This window comes from Podarcis pityusensis, assembly GCF_964106645.2.
Source record: "Podarcis pityusensis genome assembly, chromosome: 14".
NCBI lineage: Eukaryota > Metazoa > Chordata > Lepidosauria > Squamata > Lacertidae > Podarcis > Podarcis pityusensis.
The window spans coordinates 25690818-25703805 of record NC_138039.1 but is presented as its reverse complement, the minus strand read 5'-3'; the positions used below and the strand labels follow the sequence as shown (position 1 = coordinate 25703805).

Sequence of the window (12988 nt, the reverse complement as noted above, 5' to 3'; positions counted from 1 at the left end):
TCCCTCATGTGTGCTCCATCCTCATTTCTTGGAAATGAGTTGAAGAGTCAGTGCAGAGGCATTTCCAGAATAATTTATTTCAGCAAAATGGCATGTGCACATTATTACATGGGGAAATCACTTTTTTCCCCCTTATTTGGCAGCATTAAAGAAAAATGTGCACTTAAAATTACCGAAAACAAAATTAGAATGTCCAACAGGTATGGCATTCACGCTTTTACCAGTGAGGAAATCAGTTTTGGAGAAGTATCAATGCATGGAAAATAGGGTTCCTTCCCACCCTGTGCAAAACAGAGAACCCTTCACTATAGCAGCTTGATAGCATCCCCTTCCGCTGAGCATCACAAAAAAATGATGGCATGTGCTGTTTGAGAAATGACTGCTAGGTATGATTTGCCCATCTCTGAGGTCCAAACTGGACAAGATGTATGAATGCTATAGGCCAAGCCTCTGTACGCTGACCAGGTGTGTCCTAGGAGCCACAGCTGAGAATTTATTCTCTCTCTTTCTCTCCCTGCCCCTCCTCTGGCTCCCACAGGATCTGTTGCAGCTCCAGTATGAAGGTGTGGCTGTCATGAAGTTGTTTGACCGAGCAAAAGTGAATGTCAATCTCCTCATTTTTCTCCTAAACAAGAAGTTCTATGGGAAGTAACTCTTGTTACTTGGAAGTCTGTGGAAAAGGAGCTTTGAGTTTCTTTCTGTGAGCTGCTTCACCCACCAGTGGCTCCCAAAACGAGCAGCTCTCTTCCCACATTGCCAACCTCGGCTGGCTCCAGATCTTTGCACCCATCCTGACGTATGGCTGCACCGCCTCCTGCATATTGTTTCCCATGTACTCAACACCCAGAATTAAACCATTATTAGCCTGAGTGGTTGGTTTGTTTGTTGTCTTTGGGGGTGTTTAGTCCAAGTCTTGGACTTTCCCTCCTCTTCTACCCCCCAATCTATTGTAGTGTAGTTTGATATTCCTATAGCATTATGGTGGCTATTAAGGTGACCAAACCACCAAGACAGCAGCTGGAGGCACTTCTGCTCTGGTCGTGGGCCATCTCATGTGATCAAGTAGGTGGTTCTTGGTAGGAAGGCAAGATGGGCAATTTTGAGCCTCATCAAGGTGGATAAACAGATCTGGCTTATGGAGCAGCAGTCTCTGTGCCCAGTGTCCCGCTGAAATGAATGAAAGTGGCGGCAGAAATCAAGTACGTTAAGTTTCTTGCCTTAACAGCCTAGTAGAAACAATCAGAAATATATCATAAAGCAGTGGAGGGGCCTGCTGAATTAATAGGAGTAAAATTAAGCATAGGGGGCTAGTTCTGCTTGAAGTTTTCTTCATAGTGCATGCCTGCAACACTGACTGGTCATTTGTAATGTTCCTTTGGGATAAATCCTGTATTGGGTCCCTCCGCCTATACCCATACTGTGGTCTCTATGCACTTTTGTTAAATAAAATTCTAAGGACTGGAATTTATTGGATGGATCCTCTTTTGGCCCAAGACACCACACAGTACGTAAGACTGCTGCCCTCAGTTGCAGCATTCTCTATTACGAAGCAATAAGACACAAAACTCAAAAAGGCTGCCACAGCTTCAATGGGCAGCCCTCACTTCACTCCAAAAGAGAGTCCTGAGTTGGCAGCAGAGGCTCCTACCAGATACTGGTCTGCTGAAAAGACTGTCCTATATTAAACAGTTTCTGCTCTTCCCTGTGGGGTACAGAAGAGGAATAGGAAACTTGTGACTTTCCATATGCTTCTTGTTCAATCCCAGTTCCCTTCAGGTCCAGTTAGCGTGGCCTATGCTGAAAGATGAAAGCTATACTCCAGCCTCATCTGAGGGGTCACAGGTTCCATAACCCAAGTACAACCACACAATGTGGATTAAATTCTAATTGCTGTGAAAACCCCAAATGCTGAGCGAGTTGTCCAGGGGGATTTTTCCTTAGAGGGAGTCATTCCATGTTCCCGTGTCTCCACGCAGGTGCCAATCAGCCTTTGAAACAACAGTAAGAGCTGGCTTTTCTGTCACAACTGCCTGAGTGGCATGGTTATCATCTCTGTTTCCATCTAGAATACAAGAAGATAATTACTTTATACCAAGCTCAGACCATTGATCTCATAAGCCAGCTACAGCTTTCCCACCCAACCAAGGACTGGGATGAATCCAGAAGGATGCTCTGTCATTTCCCCTACCCTGAACCTGGCTTTTCCCCACCTCAAGCCCTTTCAACACTTCACCCACCTTGAAGCCTAAGTTATAAACTATACATGTTACATTGTTGAAGGAGTAAAAACAAGTTAAAGTTAAAGACTGCCTCTATTTTATTCTCCCCTTCCCTCCACTGCCAATGTTTGGGCCTGCCAAGTTCAGCAAGACTTATTCCCAAATAAGAGTTACTAAGATCGCCAATGTCAGTGTTGTGTGGAGGAGGAAATAATTTTGCTCAACTTACTCAGGCTTGTTTCATACGAAATTCCATGTTGAGTAAGTAAATCTGTAAGCTTCTTCAGATCTTTAGAAAGTTCTTTGTACTCCTAGAAAATAAGAGGGCAAAGGTTATCCACAAATACAGGTAACAACTTAACATAAAAGTTCAGAAAATACAAAATGTCCAAATAGAGAATCCTTTACGTCATCAAGATAATGATTATGTCTGGGAGAGCCACTCTAATAGCAGGCTTGAAAGCCAGTCAGGCCCTTGCCACTCTTTACTTGCACCCATAGAACTTTTAAGCACTGGGCAACGTTCACTGATGCTATTCATTCCAGCAACTTCTGACATACCTCCCACTCAGCCTCTATGCCTATTTTTTTAATAGACGAAGTCACTGAAACAGCACAAGAAGAAGAATGCAGAATGATAAACAATGGCCACAATGTACCAGCCTAGCATCTCAGGCACCAATTTCTGTACCTTATTGCACTTTTCCAGTGAATCAAATTCCAGGTGTTGAGGCTTTGTTTTCTTTCCTTCACTCACTTTCTCTCCAGTTAATTTAAAAAAGCCTGCTTCTTCAAATATCTCTTTCAACCGTTTCTTGTATCCCTAGAAAACAAAATATCAAATAAAGCCTTATTTTTACCCTCCCAATTGCTATTTGCTTTTCACCTGTTTTCCAGGAGCCTGGACTCAGAACTGGGTGCCAGCATTTCAGCACTGGCCAGCTGGATTTTAATGACTTGGGTAAAATACATTTATGAAAATCAAGTACTGTATCCCATTTGAAATCCACGTATTTCCTGAACACATGCACACTGAAGTAGTTACTCTAATAACTACAATTAATTTTGGTTTACAATTAAATAGCAACTTTGCAAAACTTGAATATAGCAAAACATCTGGACCATGCTACCCATCAGACTTTTAGGTTACTTTTCTTTTTTGCTTTTATACTGCCGTCCAGAGGTTGAAACTATGATTTTCTTGTATTCTCTCTCCCCTGCTTTTGTAGATTTTTACTGGCATGCTAATATTTTTAAATTGCTTCTGTAGTTACTGTTCATTTCTGTTATGAAAAAGCCTTGAAATACTATATGAAAAGGTTTATAAAAAATCAAATCTGTTTCCCAAGATAAGACAAAACAAATCACACTGAAAAAGCATTTTCCCTCAAAAAGCTTCAATAGTTCCAGGTATATTAAATGTCTATCTGCCAGTCCAGGACTTTTTCCAGTCCATTATTAGAATCATCCTCCAAGACACTTGATAGATTACCAATATTCACTTTTAAGAGATTAGAAATACAGGCTACAGGTTCAGCTGTATATTAATTTAAATTATTATTTAAAACCAAGTTGTTTTTAAACAGAGAATCTATAAATCAATCTCAGTCAATTTTGAGGGGAAGCTATGTCATTGCTTTATTCCACCCCACCCTCTGTGCTATATACAAACTGCAAGGTTAAATACGGAAGCGGTACCTTAAAGCTTTTCCTCTGAGCAGCCTTCACACCCTAATTAGGGAACAGCCAGGGCAAGATTTTGAACGTAGCAGCACTGAATGAAGGCCTAAGCTGAGCTGAGCTGGGCCTGGAGTGTGCCTGGAAGGGAGGCTCCCTGTGAAAGCTGCGTGTGCCTCTTGGGGTTCCACAGAAGCAAGGTAGGAAAGAGATGTAACAAAAGAAGCAAACCTGTTTTGTGATTAGCTCGGCATAAAGCAACTGTTCCACTTCATCCCACTTCCTCCGGAGGGTTTCAGGCAAAGCTGGATAGACTGTAAGGAGAAAAGAAAAATCAGTGCACCACCCTTTGGAAGGTTTCAGTCCACCATCTTGATTCAAAATTGCATACAACATTATCTAAACATAGACAGAAACCTCCCCTTTCTTTAAGGAATCATCATACAAAATTTCATTACAGTATCTTAAGAGGTGCCCAAATACATAATGAGCAGGCAAACAACTTCCCAAATATATAGATGACGAAAATGAAAATGACCCTCATCATCTCTGCAGCCAGCCATGCACTGCAGCAGCAATACTGAAAATCTGGCCAGAGAAGGCACATCTCAGAAATCAAAGGAGGCATCATGAGGCTCCATCACTCTTTGCTTTTCTCTGCATCACAAAAGTGGAACCTTGGTGATGGGAACTCTGGTGAAAGGGCCTTTTGCAGTAGAAGCTAGCATCACTGCAGTGCCTCCTGGCACTCACCCAGAAATGGAGGTATTTAACCTACCTAAGAGAGAATGTGGGTGGCAAACTAGTGGAGTTTCAAATGTAAGAGAATAAACACAAGTGCTCGGTTCAGACACGTGAGCCAGTTTGTTGTTCTTTCCACAGACAAGAAGAACCTGAAAAGCAGAGAAGTGAGAACAAGTGAAAAAAGCCATTGCTGGCTTCATATTAAGTCAAATCCCATTTCACCCTGGATCATTTGCTGGAGTAGTCAGTGAGCATCAAGCACTGTCATGAGATTTAACAGCACCAAGTAGTCATACCTTGGGTTGAAGTCACTTCAGGTTGAGCATTTTCAGGTTACACTCTGCGGCGACCCGGAAATAACGGAACACGTTACTTCTGGGTTTCGCCGCTCGCGCATGCGCAGACGCTCAACATGTCACGAGCATGCGCAGAAGTGGTGAATCGTGACCCGCACACACGCGGGCTGCATTCTACTCAGGATGCGAACGGGGCTCTGGAACGCATCCCGTTTGCATCCAGAGGTACCACTGTAGTCCTGTTTCTTCCCAAACACAAGGAACATCACGTAGCTTATCTTGCTGTAGGCAAGCATACAATCAGACTGTTAGGAGAAACTTACAGTATAACCTGAGTGCTTTGTAAAGAAAAATGTCTCAGATACCATTCCTTGGCTGTGAAATAGCCCAATGAAGAACCAAATTCTTCTCCTGTGCAAAGCCTGTCTGCCCCCCTCCCCTTTTTACAAGTGTTGTGATGAAAGCAAGGAACACTTTCAAAGCTTGTAGATGGCCAAAAGGTATTTTTGTTCTTTAGTACATCTTACTGCTTACCTTTGTTTGTCGGTTCCTGGTTTCACACGAATCTCCATCTCTCATCCACATACCAACAAATGTATTGTTTTCAATTTCCCATTCATGCCAGATTCTAGAAAGAAGGTAAACAGGTTAAAAAAATCTGTTTTTTAAGAAAACCTCAAAGGGAAAAGTGGAATTTGATGCCATCAATCACGGTATCAGTAGTTAATGGCCTTTTCTATAAAGTGGTGCTGACAGTCTACTCTGACATGCAGCCTGCAGGGTTCTGTTTTGTCTCAGGCTATGAAGCATCTGTTACCCAGAAACAAAAGTGTCAATCTAATAGGGCAGTTAAGCAGCTAGGCAACTGCAGGATAAGTAATACCCAGTCACTTAATTTATTTCATGAAAGACTAATACAGGCACAGTAAGGGCACTGTGTGCTAGGACTTAAGCCCTGTAATAACTTATACTGCAGTTCTGAAGGTTTGAATCCTTGGGGTGGGCAAAACTGTAGAAATCTAGTTTTCAACTGTATACTAGCACGGGCCACAAATGTGAGTGAATTTGAAGGTGCTGCTTTTAACTCTCCTGTTAAACCAGGCAGTTTTTTGATCCTAGAATACTAGCTTTTAAACAAACAAATATTGGAACAAATGTCAGAATCTGCTTACCCGAGAATTCCACTGTAGGCATTCCACCGGAAAGTCTGCTCATGCTGGGTGACATTATGGAATGGGCAGAACTCATACTTGTACCTAAATATTGAAAGCATTTTGAATGCTTGTCTTTTATTACAATGTACAGAGTTTCACTATTTGACACGCCAACGAGATACTCACATGGATTCGACATAACTGAAGCACTTGCCTGCCAGCCTAAAAAGATGTGCCGGTCCTAGGAAAGAAACAAGGAGGCTCGCTCATAAAGGCAGCCCATAGGCAACAGGGAGAGGAAGGCGGAGGATCCTCTTCAAAGGGCTCTCCTCTCTCCCTCTGGAGCTCTGGCCGTGGAGCCCTGCGGCTCTTGCCTGCCTCGGCACCTGCCCTGCCCCAGCCCAGCCACTCACCTGCCACAGGCGAAGGGGACGCTTTGGGCTGGAGGCGGTTTGACGGAGGCAGGAAGGGGTTGTTGAGCCTGGTGGGGAAGGAAGCAAGGAGAGGAAGAGAAGTCCTCAGGGGCGCTCATGATGGGGGGCGCCCACTTGGGGGACAGGGCTGGAAAGGTCTCAAGCGCTCACCCGAAGCTGTTGGGCTCCTCCACGACTTTCATCTTCCCGCCAGCGACCAGTTCTGGAAGAGAGAGGGGAGCATAGCTGTCAACCTTCCCTTTTTTGCGGGAAATTCCCTTATTCCAGCGCCGTTTCCCGCTGCTATCCCGGATCGTTAAATATCCCGTAGACTGTCCCCGGGACAGGTGAGGCTGCTGATCCCTTATTTTCAAATCTGAAAGTTGACAGCTATGGAGGGGAGCGTGCGTAGGGGCGGTGAGAGGGGTTGGGGGGCTGGGGGGGCGCCTCCCTACCTCCCATCAGAGGGAGCAGCAGCAGCAGCAGCAGCAACGCCGTCGCGCCCATCCCGACCCTCGTCCCTTCCTCCAGCTTCCTCCTTGCACCGCCGGCAGATGCCGCCATCTTCGGTCTCCGGCGAGACCCGGAAGCGCCTGCAGGGGTTGCTCTTCCGGGGCGTCAGGGAGCCGCTCTACCCGCCTCTTCTCCCTTTGGTGCACGAGGAGATGGGGCGGAAGCGGCAGCAGCAACGGCGACAGCGGCAGCCCCGGCCGGGACCCCCTCTCGAGGCCTTCGCGGAGGCGGAGGATGAGGAAGGCCCCGGCGGCGACTCCGGCCCCATCTTGGGCGGGGACCCGCTCCGCGGCCACTCTTCCTCCTCCCCCGTCAAGGGCGCGGCGGCGGGGTCGCCCGAGCCGTCGTCGTCCGAGCCGGAGCCGGGTAGCGGCAGCGTCCGGGGATGCGGCGAGGTCCGGGCCTCGCCTTCTCCCCCGCTGGCCATGTGGGACTTGGGCCACTGCGACCCGCGGCGCTGCACAGGGCGGCGGCTGGCGAGGAAGGGGCTGGTGCGGACGCTGCGCCTCGGACAGCGCTTCGGAGGCGTCATCCTCAGCCCCGCCGCCACCCGCTTCGTCTCCCCCGCAGACAGGTGAGCGGGGCCGGCGGAGCTAGGAAGGTGTTAGAAGAAAAAACTGCTCCCTTTTCCCTTATGGGGTATCCAGAGCCCGTATAGAGTCCTTATGTAGGTTCTCTATCGGTAGGAGAAAATAACAGAAGCCAAGCAGAGAATATTGAGAAGCAAAGCAGCTAGTAAGCCTGATCTTTATTAAACTGTTGCAACAGGGTGCTCACTCACCACATGCAGGAGGGAGGAGCAACCCAAAACACTGGTGTGCAAGCCCTTACAGACTTTGAAATAGCCTACCCTGTAGCTCAAGACCACCCCCCAAAACATCATACATACATCACAGAAAGAGGTGATCCCCAGCAGAAATTTGTGTGTGTTGCTTCTCTCCTGTCAGCGAGGATACCTGATAATGCTTTATATGATTGCCTTTTCTGGGTAGCCTGGCCATTCCTTTGAGATGGTAAATACTTAGTTCCTGAATCTCTTACGCATATTGATAGTGTTAAAAGAAAATATGGAACATGTATTAATATCAATAAAGGTCAAGCCCATACTTCCTTTTTAGATACTTGCCTGATTGTATTTACAGGCATCTAGAGGAAAGGGGAAGCCAGCAAAGACAGGAGGAGGGTTTCTGCCCGGTGGAGGGGAAAAAGCAGGACCTTTAATCATGCTTTACCTCAGGGCCACTCAACGGGAATGTTGGCAGACAAAAGAAAGCAGCTCTTCACACAGCTGGTAATAAACTCTGGAATTTGCTCACTGAGAGGCAGTGATAGCCATCAACTTGAATGATTTTCACTGAGGATTAGACAGATTCATGACAAGCCTATCAGTGGCTTCTAGCCATAATTGTTTTGTTCTGTCTCCATTGCTGCCTCTGAATGAGTGCTGTTGTGTTCATGCCCTGCTTGCAGGCTTCCCTCAGGCATCTGTAAGAACAGGCTGGTCCAGCTACAGAGCTTTCTTCTTAGTGCTCATGTGTAGGGCCAGTATGTGGAGCCTGTAAGACTGATACTTCAGGGTTGAGGTGCGTTCCCAGCCAGTGTTCTTTTTGGGCTTTGTTCAAGTGGATGCTTCCACTAGCTAGTGAGCTGATGAAACTTCACAGCTTAGGGTCGATTATTCAGATTTGTTCTGTTCAGCTTGGCCACATCCAGTGTCTTCGCATGAGAAATCTGGCTTGGCGGTCTTGAGCAACTCACATCTGCTATCCTAACTGGATCCCAAAGCAGCTCCAGTGGGGTGAGAAACCAGCAACATCCTGGTTTCAAATTGCTGTTGCTGTGTTTTTAGACAGATTGTGGCTCAGAATGGAATTGCAGTGATTGACTGCTCTTGGGCAAAGCTGGATGAGACGCCGTTTGCCAAGATGAAGGGAAGCCATCTCCGCCTGCTGCCCTTTCTGGTGGCTGCAAATCCAGTGAACTACGGCCGGCCATGCAAACTCTCCTGTGTGGAAGCATTTGCAGCTACTTTCTACATTGTGGGTGAGGCTGGAAGAAAAGCTTGTAGATCTAATTCTTTGTTGTATAGTGGACTGTATGAATACATCCCTGTCTGTGTGCAGCCATGCCTTAGTGTCAAACTTATTTCCTTGATGACTAGGGCAAGTTTGAAAATGTTCTGGGGGTCTGTGGCATCTGCTGAGGAATCTGGGGTCTGTTCTCTCCACATTCCCTCCCTTCTTTTGAGCACTGCTATAGGCTTACAGCAAGGTGTATGCGAATGTACACATTGCTCAATTACTTTTTAAGAGGGACATCTGTCTTTATTTTGAGCTACCTGCCTCTGTCCCAACTGATTAATTGGAGAATGTGGCAAGATTTCTGAGTGATGCTATAAAATTGTCACCATAGGTCGTAACGTACCTCACAATGTCTGGACAGTTTTATCCTAAAGTACCGCTTAATATGTTTCATTAACTGTGTTGTATTTTGATCCATGTATACGATGCACTTTTTATGCCAATGAAGTAGATAGATAGATAGATAGATAGATAGATAGATAGATAGATAAAAACTTATTTATTTCAGAATGTCACGAGCAACTAGGAGGTATGGGGCTGGACAGCTTCTTCGCCTGCAAAGTACCTTGTAATTTTTTTAAAAATGCAGACTTTCTTGTCTTTATTTTAGGATTCTCTGATCTTGCCACAATCCTCTTACAAAAATTTAAATGGGGAAAAGTGTTCCTTGATTTGAATAAAGACCTCCTGGAGAAATATGCTGCCTGTAATTGTGAAGAGGAAGTACTGAAAGTTGAACAAGAGTTTCTGGCTCATGCCCAAGAAAAAGAAAAAGAAGAAATAGGTAAGAACCTACTGACTTTTACTTCTGAGAACCTTTGAGTCTTCTTAAACAATGCCTTGACACTGCCCTTGTCTCCCCCGCACCTCCATGGTCAGGAAATCAAGTGGTGCTTAGTCAGAAAGCTGCTCCATTCTTCTGGGATGAACATATGGGATCAGTCAGCCACATAACTTGGGTGCCCCCTAGGAGCGTGGGGAATCCCCAGCATAGAACTATACTACATCATCAACCAAGTGTCCCACATACTCCCATACATTCTAGAAGACAAGACAAAACAATGAGTACACCTGGAGAGAGACATATTTGAAAATACCTCCACCACAGCATACCCATTCCTCCTCAAAAAAATAAGGAAAATCCCCACAACACTAAACAGGTTCACACAGACCATGCTTAAAGCATGGAAGGAAGAAGCACGTAAACTGTCCTCAACCCCATCCCCACTAATCCCCCTGGCACACCACCCCACTATTCCACCACGCACCACAAAACCTCTAGATAAAAACCTGGCAAGCCAAAGGCTTATACCGCTTAGCAGACTTCTACAAAAATAACCCATATCAATGCAAGAAATACAAGACAAACTAGGGGACACCGAAATGCCCTGGGCTAACACACCACCAAGTACGTGCCCTTTTAAACAATCTGGTAGTAAAATGAGCAGCAACTAGGCCCTTGACAACCTTCAAAACCTCCTCCTAACAACAAAGGGCTGGTATCTACAATATACAAAATACTGCTCCAAAATCCCACAAACCCCCTCAACGTAATCAGACAACAATGGTTCAATATTTGTTGGAAAAGTGAAATACAAGTATTAAATCACCTCAACTCAACATTTAGAGCTTTGTTATGGCAACACTAACACCTTGAGTTAGGCCTAGTAGCTCATTGTCAGCCAGTGATACTGGTCTTCATTGTCAATATAGACTAAAGTCTCTGCCCATCTCCCCTGCCCTCAATGACTACACCAGCTGGACTAACAAACCAACCCCACACTCCCAAGTTATCTGCCATCAACTGCCTGTGACAATTATTATTGGCATTGTACTCGTAAATTATTGTATATTGATTTTACTTTTAAGTCATCTTGGAATGATTTGCATTCTGAAAGATGGGATGTAACTGCATACATATGGTTCTAGAGAAGAAGAAAAAACTTGGAACAATAGCTTACCATCCTGCTTTTTTCTCTCCGCAGACCCCTTTGATATTGACTCTGGAAAAGAGTTTTTTAATCCCAACAGGCCTGCCAGAGCTTCAGGGTAAGAGCTTCAGGTTTGCAGTCCTAAACCCACCAGGGAACGAGTTCTGAGTTGGCGGGACGCGGGTGGCGCTGTGGGTAAAACCTCAGTGCCTAGGACTTGCCAATCGTATGGTCGGCGGTTCGAATCCCCGCGGCGGGGTGAGCTCCCGTCTTTCGGTCCCAGCTCCTGCCCACCTAGCAGTTCGAAAGCACCCCTAAGTGCAAGTAGATAAATAGGTACCGCTTTATAGCGGGAAGGTAAATGGTGTTTCTGTGTGCTGCGCTGGTGCTGGCTCGCCAGAGCAGCTTCATCACGCTGGCCACATGACCCGGAAGTGTCTGCGGACAGCGCTGGCTCCCGGCCTCTTAAGTGAGATGAGCGCACAACCCTAGAGTCGGACACGGGCAGGAGTACCTTTACCTTTTACTTCTGAGTTGACATAGCAGTAGTGTCTCATTTCCCTTTTCCTTCTTGGTTTGTATTACGCTGATCTCTGTTCATAGAATAACTGCTGGTGATGAAAGTTCCGATGAAGAAACATCTGATGAGGATGATGATGAGGATGATGCTGGAAAGAGTAGCAGCTCAGAGGACCTGAATGCAACATGTGCTGCACACAGCAAGCCAGCTGTGTGGAAGAAAACTAAAAACAAACCAAGGTTCCAATCCTGAGCATTGATACAAGGAAGTAAGTCCCATTGAACTCAGTGATGGGGTTTGCTTTTAAATAAAGCCTGTCTAGGATTGGGCTTGACTGCGCTCTGCTCTGGTGAGCCCAGTGGGTTAAGAAGATATACAGAGTTGGTTGAGAACCTTCTTCTGTCGATAGCAGTCCCCACTTACTGCTAGCAAATGGGGCCTCACAGTCTCTCTTCTGTTGTAGTGGCCATATGCTGCAACTGTGGCATGCTTTTAAATCACCATTTCAGCTAGTTTCTACTAGTAGACTATGTTGTGATGTTGGAAGGAAATAAACTGGGAGAGGTTCCCTGAAAGTAACGCCTCCACCTCTCAATTCAGTACCTCTCCTGATACCCAAGAGAGGCTGTGGCCTGGTGGCTGGGAATGCAGATGCTGAATGAGAAGCTCCAGCTGAGATGGGCAAGCACCCTGACCCTTCTTATACTGCTGAAGGTGAAGAACACAAGGGACTACCTTGCTGGAGCAAGGCCAGACTCCACACACACCCCTCCATCCTCCTCCAGTGAGCTGCCTCTTGGGGATCAGATGGTAGCAAAACAAAGGTGGCTGAAATTGTAGTGTTACAAAAGCACCCCAAGCCCATTGCAGTATTTAACCTGTGTCACTTGTGCCTTGATACAAAAAAAAAATTCCTCACTTTTCAGGCAAGAGGAAAGATGAAACTGCACTCTAAGTTTCCTTAGGTCACCAGTGGGGTGTGGGACAGTAGCTAATGAGAATATCACCAGGATAATGAAGCTACTGGGTCTGACACATGCATTTTCAACCCTTCAGTCTCTTATTGTCCAGCTAAAAGGATGCTTTGATGTGAAGGAAGGAAATCCTTATATGGCAATGTTGAAAAGCATATCCCTGCCCCCAACATGTATATTCATGGGAGTGGAATAAACACTAATGTAGTTTGGTTAGTTTGTCCTTTCATCCTATTAAGCCAAGCAGCCAAATGATGCACTATTGTATGTTGGATGCTTGAATACAGCAGTATGGTCACATGGAACTAACTACCGGTGGCTTTTCAAGTTCTCACACAGATCTTTTTTAACTCCTGCTGCCTGGAATGACCATGGCATGATATCTCTCCCAAAGCTATTGAATGCCTGCAAGAGAGGTCACTCCAAAAGTGACAAGTATATTAAAAGAAGAAAGTGAGACAAAAAA

The 12988-nt window shown here is 45.7% G+C and overlaps 3 protein-coding genes across 5 annotated transcripts in view; 2 read left to right on the top strand and 1 right to left on the bottom strand.

Annotated features, from left to right (window-relative positions):
- The window catches only part of IQGAP1 (IQ motif containing GTPase activating protein 1), a 45310-nt gene extending 44441 nt beyond the window's left edge, over window positions 1–869 (top strand). Inside the window, exon 38 of the mRNA XM_080980153.1 lies at window positions 539–869. Coding sequence (XP_080836279.1) covers window positions 539–652 — 114 coding nt within the window. The 3' untranslated portion in view covers window positions 653–869. The remainder of the gene's footprint in view (window positions 1–538) is intronic.
- Window positions 870–1449: 580 nt separating this feature from the next.
- GNPTG (N-acetylglucosamine-1-phosphate transferase subunit gamma) lies at window positions 1450–7091 on the bottom strand. The gene is made up of 11 exons (XM_080980185.1): window positions 6959–7091; window positions 6675–6726; window positions 6504–6571; window positions 6277–6331; window positions 6109–6192; window positions 5471–5564; window positions 4675–4789; window positions 4128–4210; window positions 2911–3042; window positions 2449–2530; window positions 1450–2062 (listed from the first exon to the last, which is right to left on the bottom strand). The coding sequence occupies exons 1-11, from the start codon at window positions 7065–7067 to the stop codon at window positions 1938–1940; spliced, it is 999 nt and encodes a 332-aa protein (XP_080836311.1). The 5' UTR covers window positions 7068–7091; the 3' UTR covers window positions 1450–1937.
- On the top strand, window positions 7058–12734 carry TSR3 (TSR3 ribosome maturation factor; the record flags this gene model as incomplete). Of its 3 annotated transcripts, none has more annotated exons than XM_080980184.1 (6): window positions 7058–7590; window positions 8866–9059; window positions 9708–9881; window positions 11083–11146; window positions 11632–11816; window positions 12475–12734. In XM_080980184.1, the coding sequence occupies 5 exons, from the start codon at window positions 7058–7060 to the stop codon at window positions 11798–11800; spliced, it is 1134 nt and encodes a 377-aa protein (XP_080836310.1). In that variant the 3' UTR covers window positions 11801–11816; window positions 12475–12734. The 3 variants fall into 3 exon arrangements, with proteins under 3 accessions (XP_080836310.1, XP_080836309.1, XP_080836308.1); XM_080980183.1 differs by having other exon boundaries at window positions 12149–12734; XM_080980182.1 differs by lacking the exon at window positions 12475–12734 and having other exon boundaries at window positions 11632–12123.
- Window positions 12735–12988: the final 254 nt, after the last annotated feature.

What these genes read in the sequence shown, in the direction of transcription:
- GNPTG (XM_080980185.1), bottom strand. Translation starts at nt 7,067, where the DNA reads ATGGCGGCATCTGCCGGCGGTGCAAGGAGGAAGCTGGAGGAAGGGACG. An exon ending in GCTGCTCCCTCTGATGGGAG is followed by an intron (nt 6,727 to 6,958) that starts GTAGGGAGGCGC and finishes TCTCTCTTCCAG; the next exon opens with AACTGGTCGCTGGCGGGAAG. An exon ending in TTCGTATGAAACAAGCCTGA is followed by an intron (nt 2,063 to 2,448) that starts GTAAGTTGAGCA and finishes CTTGTATTCTAG; the next exon opens with ATGGAAACAGAGATGATAAC.